The sequence below is a fragment of the Silene latifolia genome, chromosome 10 (assembly GCF_048544455.1).
Source record: "Silene latifolia isolate original U9 population chromosome 10, ASM4854445v1, whole genome shotgun sequence".
Classification (NCBI taxonomy): Eukaryota; Viridiplantae; Streptophyta; class Magnoliopsida; order Caryophyllales; family Caryophyllaceae; genus Silene; species Silene latifolia.
The window spans coordinates 158792173-158802686 of NC_133535.1; the positions used below are offsets into that span (position 1 = coordinate 158792173).

At 33.7% G+C, this 10514-nt stretch overlaps 2 protein-coding genes across 2 annotated transcripts; one reads left to right on the top strand and one right to left on the bottom strand.

Annotated features, from left to right (window-relative positions):
- Window positions 1-5099: 5099 nt before the first annotated feature.
- LOC141608742 (uncharacterized) lies at window positions 5100-5633 on the bottom strand. Its single transcript, XM_074428086.1, has one exon. It carries the CDS (start codon window positions 5631-5633, stop codon window positions 5100-5102), a length of 534 nt encoding a protein of 177 aa, XP_074284187.1.
- Window positions 5634-6688: 1055 nt separating this feature from the next.
- Window positions 6689-9416, top strand: LOC141609438 (transcription factor bHLH118-like). Its single transcript, XM_074428484.1, has 4 exons — window positions 6689-7356; window positions 7654-8022; window positions 8234-8329; window positions 8868-9416. The coding sequence occupies exons 1-3, from the start codon at window positions 6979-6981 to the stop codon at window positions 8297-8299; spliced, it is 813 nt and encodes a 270-aa protein (XP_074284585.1). The 5' UTR covers window positions 6689-6978; the 3' UTR covers window positions 8300-8329; window positions 8868-9416.
- The last annotated feature ends 1098 nt before the right edge of the window (window positions 9417-10514 follow it).

Below are 10514 nucleotides of genomic sequence, written 5' to 3' on the forward strand. Positions count from 1 at the left end.
TTCATTAATCTTTAGATAGCCTTTTTGTAAACAGCATCGTAAATACTTGTGTAAGACTATTTACAAGTACTCTTGTGACTTGTGACTATTTGCAAGTATATTTGGATTGACCTAAGCATCACATAAACTATATACTTGTATTTAGTACTCCATATCTACAACAATTTAGCTATGGAAGTGTGTTTTTAGCTAGTAGTCAGTGACGGAGCCAGAGTTTGAGCTTAAGGGGACGAAAAATTTTAGGGAGAGGAGATGAGTAATACTATAAAACATACTCGAAAAAAATTCGAAACATTTGACTAAAAACTTTGAAAAAGTCAACTGTCAGAAGGCGACCGCCCCTATTAGCCTCCTAGCTTCACCACTGCAAGTAGTTTCTCTTTTTCATGTAAACAATTTATTAATAGTAGGAAACATACTAGGCGTAGCGACGTGGCGAACAACTATTATACTACTCCCTCCATACCACACCAATGGTAATATTGGAGATCTTGATACTATTCATGGTCATATGGAATCTTCGATATTATTCTTTATCTATAAGGCAAAATATAGTCACGTGAGATTTTCTTTGATTTATTGTCATGAATATTATAAGAATATCAAATATTTATAATTTTTAATAATGTGTAACTACAAATACTGACGTTGCAAAACGTGTCTCGACAAGTGTGAAAAAGTCAATGTTACCATTGGGTGTGGTATGGAGGGAGTATTATTTAAGCAATATAATAATATGAATTTGCTATTTTCGGTTGAAAGAAGCTAAAGTGAAGTAAACTGAATTGCACTGAACGGTATGAACCGAACCGAATAGAATTGAATAGAGCTAAATTGAACTAGAGTGGGAGTTAATTTGTAAAAGGATGAGCTGGAATGAAGTGAACCTAATAAAGCTAAAATGATTTGAATAGAGCTGAAATTATAGAAAGAACAAAGCCATCTCCACTTTAATACTCCCTACATTTTTAAGCATTCATGTTCAAGCTTCTCGAGGTGGTTTAATTTACAAGTTACATCACTCATTCGAAAGGAATGAAATATGCAGGTTGTCAACCTAATCTTCTTCTAGTGAAAGAAAAAAACAATTTTATATTGTAAGACGATCCTATTTTATATTTACGGAATCTTCTTTAGTTATACACTGATGCCCCATACAATTAAGCTAGGCTGGAGCAAAATCTGCATGAAATCCTGACAACCATTTAGTATCGTTTAAGCTGAATAGAGATTGTGTGATTTGGGAATGATTAATGCAATTATTTAAGAGATCCGATCAAATGCTTTATTCATTTATGATTTATGACACAACATATCGTCATCTTTATTTCTCTTTGCTTCATTAGTTCACGCCTTACGCACATTACATTATTGTCAATTGTGATACCCACTCCATTCTGTCTCTCACTTCCTCCAACAGTCGAGTATGGATCCTTTTCATTTCCTAAAAAAAATGAAGGGTCGATTTTCTCACATATTATAATATAGTATTACAACTATCTTTCTATTGCATTTTTTCTTTATTTTTCAATCAAAATCTTAGACCGTTAGATCGTTGCGAGATGAAATCTTGACTGTTCATAGGAAATGGACTCTCTATTTCTTTTACTAGTAAATAGAGACGATCCTAATTGCCAACGGTGGAACCCCTCCCCTCCCGATCTCTAAATAAAATTATCTTTTTTAATAAACTATTTACTGCATCTCAATTGTTATTTTCCCTTTTATATTATTCTTTGTGAGTGATATTTTAGTTAAACGTAAACAAATGATTGAAACAGATGGAATATTTAATACTCCTTCCGTCCCAATCATTTGTTTACCTTTAATTAAAATTAAAGTTCCCCTCACAAAGAATTTTAAAAGTAATTAAATAATTGGTACGGAGGGAGTAATAAATTTAATACAATAATTTAAAGTTTGTGTACCGACCTCAACATAAAAGGACGAGCATGAAATGGATTGAACTGAAGTGATCGAGCTGTATTAAGTTGAAGTTTGCTTAAGGGTGTGTTTGGATAGCAAAAGTGGAAGGAAAGGGAGGGGAGGGGGAAGGAGGGAAGAGAAAGGGAGGTAAGGGAAGGGGAGGGCAAATGGGGAGTGGGTGTGTGGATACAATTTCCTTCCAAATCTTGCCTATTATGGAGAGATTTTGATATGCCTTGGAGGAGGGAAAATGTATCCCTCCAAATCTCTCCCCCTCCATTTCCCTCCACCCTTATTTGCTATCCAAACAAGGGAGTTTAAATCACATACTCTCCCTCCCTTTCTTTTCCCTCCAAATCACTCAATCCAAACATAGCCTAAGAGTTTTAGAAATAAAGTTGAAATAAGCCGAGCTAAACTAAAGTGAGTTGAACATAATTGAATAAAAGGCGAAATTAAGTCGAAAAGAATAACAATGTCGACCATTGTGTTATAATATTGTATTCCTACGTTTTCCAATTAACTGTAGCAACTAGTATACGTAATTTTCAACAAATCTTGCACTAACGGCTATCCAACATGAGAGCAACAGACATGAAAAGTTGTTGTAATAGTTGGATAATTATGTTATGTCTACCAATCTTCAATCTACACTTGTCTCTCCAGTGTTTTTCTGAGTAAAGATTTCGTGTAAGTGGGTCATTAAATTAAATATAAATATAAATAATAATTAGATTTTTAAGTATTTTTTCAAGGTCTTTGTTGAAATGATGATTCATTCATAATTCAATCCATGAAAAAACGGCCGTGTTCATATTCATACTTGAAGGCTTAAAGAAATCACAAATACATGACCATATTATAAACCGTATATTAGGTTAAATTAATAGATTTTATTCTAACAATTAACTTACGAGTTACATGTGTTTGTTAAATGACATATTCCCACCTCTTTTCCCGAAGTAGGCATCCTAACCCTAATCCCACTTAGCAAGTTGGTTTACTTGATAACATATTGATCTGATCTTTTATTTTTTAAATACGATGCTAATTAAAAGCAGCATATTGTAACAACATATTAAATTTAGTAGTCAAACTTGTTATAAAATTTTGCTCATTGTATATTAACGTTATTCGCTATTATAATAACAAACCATTAACCGAAGATGTCTTAGTCTAGTGGTTAAGACGAAGGTATTGTGGACAATAGGTCCCAAGTTCGAATCCCCCCTTCCCTATATTGTAATGCGACTTAAGTGCGCGCTTCGATTGAAAAAAAAAAAATAACAAACCATTACAAGTAGTAATTAGATGCTAAAACTATTGATTCAAGCTAATCATTGTTTTAATTCCTTAATTCCCAACCATTCAAATAATTTATTAGCTAATCCTAGCTCATAAATTGAACACGTCACCATACTTGGTAGAGAGAGATTTTTGGGTACACCGGGTGTACAAGATTATCGTACACCCTAACCAATGATAAACCTTTAACCATATTCCATTTAGATTTTGTTTTATTATTTATGGAAAATATGGATAATTCTAATAATCTTATTGGCTCGGGTGTACGGTGACGTGGTACACCCGCTATACCCAAGAATTTTTCCTTGGTAGATGTGTAACTTTTGTTAGAATATTTCTAGTACTTTTTGATAATAATCTTATTGACACTATTTAGAGTATCTGATTACGTTAATTAGTGATATTATTATAGCTTTTTCACTATAGTTGTTCATCATAGCTAGATAAGTCCTTTTATTAGTCAAAAACAATAATCCCTTTAATACTGTACCGATTGCTGCTGCTTTTGTCTGAATATAAATATTTACCACGTGATACTTGAAAACCCATTTTTTTACATAAATTCTCCTCTGTGACGTGTCAAAAAGTAAAGTCACATAAAGAGTTTGAATAATAATGATTTTAAAAAAATGGTTGTGAGATTTTACCAGTATCATTTCATCACCAAAAAAAAAAAAAAAACTATTTTTTTTGTTCTAGCAACAAGAGTTTTGTATCTCATCCTTGTGCATACCTTGGTTGGTGATGTCCTTGAGATAAATACGAAAATCAAAACTTCTATTTCATCCTAATGTTGTCCTCATTTTTTTTTTTTTTTAATAACAATAAACTTTTATAAAAATAAAAGTAAGTCCACAGGGTACATTAAACTTTAAAGTACAAAAGAAGGGGTATAAGCCACCCCAAAACCGCTTGAAACCCAACTAACAGTAGAAACATAACACGTAGTCCGAATTGAAGAAAAAAGACGTCTTTTCTTGAACGGCGGATGGTAGTAAGTGGCAAACTCGATTAAGTGGGCTTCCTTCCGCTTCATCCTCGTAGTAGTAGTAATATTGCGGTACCTGCAAAAAGAAGGTGAAAGCTTGGCAGAAGTCAGTGAGGATTCATTCGAAACAGTAGAAACACGAGCCTTTCGGACTTTAGTGCGGCAATACACATTGCATTTCTCTTTGCCAAGAGAGTAATTCCTGACAACAGCAAACTTAAAATGGACCAACGAGGTCTTAGTAGGAGATGGAGTAAACGAATTAAGACGTGTCTTCTTATCAACCTGTAAAATTACCTCCTCCGTAAGTAACTCAACACTTTCAGTTTGTTCAATATCAAAGGGTGTAAAAGGAATCTCCGGTGGAGGAGAAGAGGTGGGAACTTCTGCTGTCCCATGAATAACCTCATGGGGAGCTCCCATCTGGAAAGTTTTAGAGGTGAGGGGACGAACCCTCATGAAAGACATGGATCGTGGGTGGTAGAAACCCAAATTTTTACCATGTAACAAATTTTCATAATCTTGACTTGATAAATGTAGTGCTGTATGAGGTCGCTTCTTGTTGGAGAAGCGAAGATGATGCGATTTTGAGTCAGTTGGGGAGGAATTTTGACTGACCGCAGAATCAATCAGAGTCTCATCAAATGGACTACAATGCGCGGAATCCAAAGGCGCCTCTGGTGAGGCTATGGGGACACAATCAGCAGACAACTCAGGACACAGCTGTGACTGTTGTTCCTTCATTGCACTGCCAGAACCAAACTGGGATGATGCATGACTAACAGCTGATGTACGTCGAAGAGGAGGAACATGAACATCAGTTGTATCAAAAGGAGCAACCATAACACGTTTACCATTATTGTTTATTGCTAGCGACTGACTAACATCTTCCAGTTCCTGAATAATAAATATCCTTATTATGAGGTTCAGCCAAGCGCGCCTCTTCCAAAACAGAACGAGCTTCTGGAAACCTATTCAGCTTTTTAAGGGCCACTGCCTTACGAAACAGAGCTTTAGCGTGGCGAGGAAAAAATTGTAAAACCAAAGAACAATAGATCAGAGCTTCCTCAAAACCTTGGAGTTTAGTATCACACGCGGCCAAATTTAAACACAAAGAAACAGCCAGAGAAATACTCGTGTTGAAATCAAACTTAATTTTGCCTTTGAGAGTCGAACTGAGAAAACGACACGCGGTGTCGTAACAACCACCAGCCTTATCAAACTGAGATTGTCGAAAAAAACTATTACCTAAATCCTTAAGCGCCTGAATTTGAAAAAAAGGGTTTTCAACTTGAGAAGAAACTTTCAGTAAAACAGTTTCCTCATCGGACAACTCATCGCCGCCATGAAATAAAACAAAGTAATTAAGAAAACCGACGGCAGAAGCAGAAGAAAAGGTTAAAGACGGCTTCATATCGAAGCAATTACAAAGTCCGACAAACAAATAGAAACTTAAACAACCCAGGTAAACGAAAGCAAAAGAGGAATTAAAGTATTAAAATTAAAAAAAAACCTGAGTTTAAAAGGCAGAAAACAGACCATAGATCTCACAAATAAAAACTTAAACAACCCAGGTAAACTGAGTTACTATTGGCGATTGAAAACGGACAAACTTCTCGTTGCAAACCAATACGCCGCCGGAGAAACGATGAACAAAGAACCGATCAAAAGAAAACAGAGCCTCTCGCCGGCGACCAGAAGAGATTTAGTTGTGGCCGCCGGCGAGAGGAGGAGGGTAAGGTTGGCGGCGGATTAGCGGTGGGAAATTTCTAGGGTATTTTTTGGGGGTTTTACACTCCTCATTATTTCAAATGACAAATATTTGTAATTAAACTGTGTATGTAGACATTATATCACTTTAACTTAAAGTGTTCTTTGTGAAATTTACATCTCTTTAGTATAAAGAAAATGATAAGTAACTGTCCAAAAAGTTAAAGTCTAGTGATTAAAATTTGAGTGAAATTCTCAGGGTATTTATAGGATAAAAACTATCTCTAAAGTAACTGTGTCATACCAAGTTTTTAAGTTATAAGACTAACAATATTACTCCGTATGTTTAACTTACATTTCAAATATATAATGTAATTATTATAATGACCTGACCTGATCTAAAAAGAGTACGTGTTATTGTAGGATTGATCCTAATTAAATGGTCGATTAGGGAACGATACCGTTGCACCTTATAACTACTATTCTATTAAATATGATTAGCTTAAAGATATTTTCGAATTTTGATCAAATCAAATCAAATCATCTTTAATTATAATTCATATGATCAATGATTAACATAATCACTCAATAATCACTACACTCTAATTAACGTCTCTTAGTTAAGCTAGCCATAACAATTGGGATATTATTCTTATTCAGACAACAAATGGTCCACCAATTAATTAAATAAGGACCAAAACATTTATTAAACAAAACACCAAAGCATTGTATGTACATCTTTGCTAGCTTCACCCTCACCTCATCAATTTAAATTCACTTGTGTAGTACAACAATAATCAAATTACAAGCATAAAACTTGTACTTCTCACATGCTACCCTCTATATAAATCAACTTGCTTAATTTATTAATCACTTAATTAGTGTAATTAATCCCACTTTAGCTTAAAAAGTGAGATTTTCTTGGTATATCACACTTCAACAAAATCTCTAAATCCCTAACCTTAACCACCTCATTGTCTTCTTAATCATTCTGTGTAAATCAGGGTGTCCATCGTCGACAGCAGTGTTCTTTATCAGTTACTTCCTTCATGTTTCCTTATCAAAAAGGTGACTTGTGTTTCCATGTCCCCAATACTACTAATAATGAGCAAGATATGATTAATGGTATTGTTAATGTACCTAATTTACTTAACTATGATAATCATCATGCTAATAATTACCTTGCTAATAACAACTCACCTTCTATAAGTAATAATACTCCAAATAATAGAAAACATTGGTCTAAAAAGTCATTAGCAAATGGAGAAGGTAATACTATTAGCAATGTTAATCAAAGTAAGATCATTAGTGGTAATGATGATACAAACAAGAGGGTTATTCACCGCGAAATCGAGCGTCAAAGAAGGCAAGAAATGGCTAGTCATTTCTCCTCTCTTCGTTCAATCCTCCCTTTGGAATATATCAAGGTTTGTTTTATGTTTTTGTTATTTTGATTTGATTAATTAGTTTTTTCTTATTTATGTAGTGTATGTATTTGTGAAAAATGATCATATTTTTTTGTTAATATAGGGTTGCCTATATCTTTAATTCACATTTACATGATTTATGTTATGAAATATATAAATTTTCACTTCTTGCAATATATATTTACCGAAATTTGAGGTTATTTTTATACATTAGATGGTCTTGTGTAAGACTGTTGTATGTATAACACGATTATTATTGTTATTATTAAATGAGGTTCATATGGACGGAGTTTTCAGGGAAAGCGATCGATGAGTGATCACATTTTTGAGGCAACAAAGTACATTAAAGACCTAGAGAGCAATGTTAAAGAGCTAGGGTTTAAAAGAGACCACCTCAAAAAAACATGTTCATCTTCAATATCAACCAAATTACAAGGAAATGTTGGATCCACATCAACTAATACTTCATCATCTTCAAAAGATGGTTGTAATGTGAGCATCCATACCTTCTCGAAAGCGATCGAGATTGAAATTTGTGCCGGAATAGAAGAAGATCCTTTTCCTCTTTCAAAGGTGCTTAAGGTCTTGAGTGAAGAAGGGCTTGATGTTGTTAGTTGTGTTTCTTCTAAATTAAATAAGAAATGGATATATGTTATTCATTGTCAGGTAATTGTTCTTCATTTACTTAATTTTTAGCATTTTTTTTTGCAATGAAATCATAAATTTATTCAATAATGATTTACTCCCTTCATTCATTTTATTTTCGTACATTTGTTCAATATATGAGACCAGGGTTTTAACCGATTTTATGAAAATGAAATGAATCAAGGGAGTATGAGGTACATATATAAATGAAATGTTTTGTGATGAATTTCAGGTTGATGAAGTTGCATCAATTGATTCATGTAAACTACAATGGAGAATAACTAGTGAGATTAGTTGATATGAACAATTAAAGCATGATTACTCCAAGGTTAGTTCTTTTGACTAAAAGTTTTTCATAGTCAAAAAGTCATTGATACATTAATGTTAGAGGCATTGACCTAAGAATTCAATAGAAAAAATAATATAGGACCCTTGATATGTTCGAAACTACAATATACTATTTGAGAAGCATTTTTTAAGAGTACAAAAAATTTGGATGCATTGAATGGAATAATAGAACAATGGGTCTTTTTGTGACGGAGAAAATGTGATCATTTTATAATAAAAATTAATTATCCACTAATTTTTATTTATAAAAAATGATTATATTTTATCATGCTGAAAAGGTCACATTTTTCCATGACACGCCATAAAAGAGAATTTATGTAAATCCATTCACTAGAGCAAGTGGTATTAGAGTCGATTGTTGGTTAATAGTGGTTAATCACATCACTAAATTAAAGTCTTGGATCTTATCAAGTTCATTGCGACACAATTTTGGTAGACGAAATTTATTGAGGTCTCTTCCCATGCACGTGTAATGGGTCATTCACGGGTAAAATTAAGGGGCATATTAGTTTATGCAGGGTAAATTTGAAGATTGATCTTCTTATCATCAACTGATTTTAAGATGGAGCGTCATTTACATGCATATGATCAATTTGCTGCTCTTGTATCTATGAGCCTTTTGCATAAACAACAAGTGATATTAGAGCCGATCGTTGGTTCATCATGCGACCTACAGATGCGCAATGTGGTAATGTGCTAGAGATAATAATGTAGACGATGTCTCTTATAGGTGTGTAAATGTGTAATGAAATAAACATTCTCTCACATTGACCTGAATAAGATCAGTGAGAGACTAGTTAATAAGTTAGTAAACTACTATTCCTCATGATGGCCGCGCCTAGGCGCCTAATAATTGGTTTGTCGCACTCTTACATCTATGAGCCTGCTACGGAGAACTCAACAGACAACATACATCACTTGAGAAGTTCGTGAAACATCGGATGGATATATGCACTATACTGTAATAAAATGTTTTCTATAATTCAGGTCCAGTTCAATTTGGCCAGTTTAAAGTATTTTAAGATGTAATTTGTACTTTAATATTATCATGGGTGATTATTGGTTATATAAGCTAATTGATCACCATCTTGAAGTCTTATCATATGATGTTGCCTAAGCTTACATTTTTCCCCTAGTTTATATATACTTGCATTTCTCGTGAGAATATGATGTGACTCTTTCCATATTCAACTTACTAATATATGTTCTTTAAGTATACGTTAAAAAACCTGTATAATCAAATATATACTCTATATATAATGTTTCACGTATGGGATCTTTCCAAATCGATTTATTCATGTCTTAGAATAATAATAATTGAGCTCAGAATTAAATATGTCTTAGAAATTCTTAAACTATGTGCTGAAATTTCATTTCGATTCCTATTACGCCCCTCACTCAAATGTCCAATGGGCTAGAAGAGTGGTTAGTGCACAGACTCCCGCAAACCATGTGTTGGAATACAGCTTCGTGAGTTATTGGGGTTGCCGGGATTCGAACCCGTGATCTTTGGTCACCCTGTAACTGATACTATGACAGATAAACCATCTCAAGCAAAATCTTAAAGTGGTAGTTGAGGTACAACTATTATATTTATTCATATTAAATACAAGTATAAGATGACATGTATCCGAACCTCACAATATCTTACAGACTAACGTATATTGGTCTAAGTTACCGGCGGCCGGGACCATTGCTTATCTTGTAATTACTAACATATGACAATTACAATGTGGTACATAGCACTCCTGTTAAAATTCAGACGTCCATATCAATTGAAGCATGCAGGATGTTGTAATTCCACCAACAATATGATCAGTACCATCACTATTCTTTGAATGTTGTTGATCAAAGAAACTTCTGGTTCGGGGGTTCTAGCTCTTAATTAGAGGGCCGTCTTTGAAATTAATTGTGTGGGACAATCATCACCTCAAAATAGTAAAAATTAAAATATTGTTTTTTATTGCAATAAGGGAAATAGTCTTTTGTTGGTGATGATCCAAGGAATTGCATTTGTACTTCTTAAGATTTTTTCTTGAGTAATTGCCAAGAGAATGGCAATGGTATATTACTGAACAGGTGAGACAGAAAAACTCATATGTAAATGAGGTTTCATTCTAAAATTAATTGGTGATATTATTAAAGTAACACACTAACTTATAAAC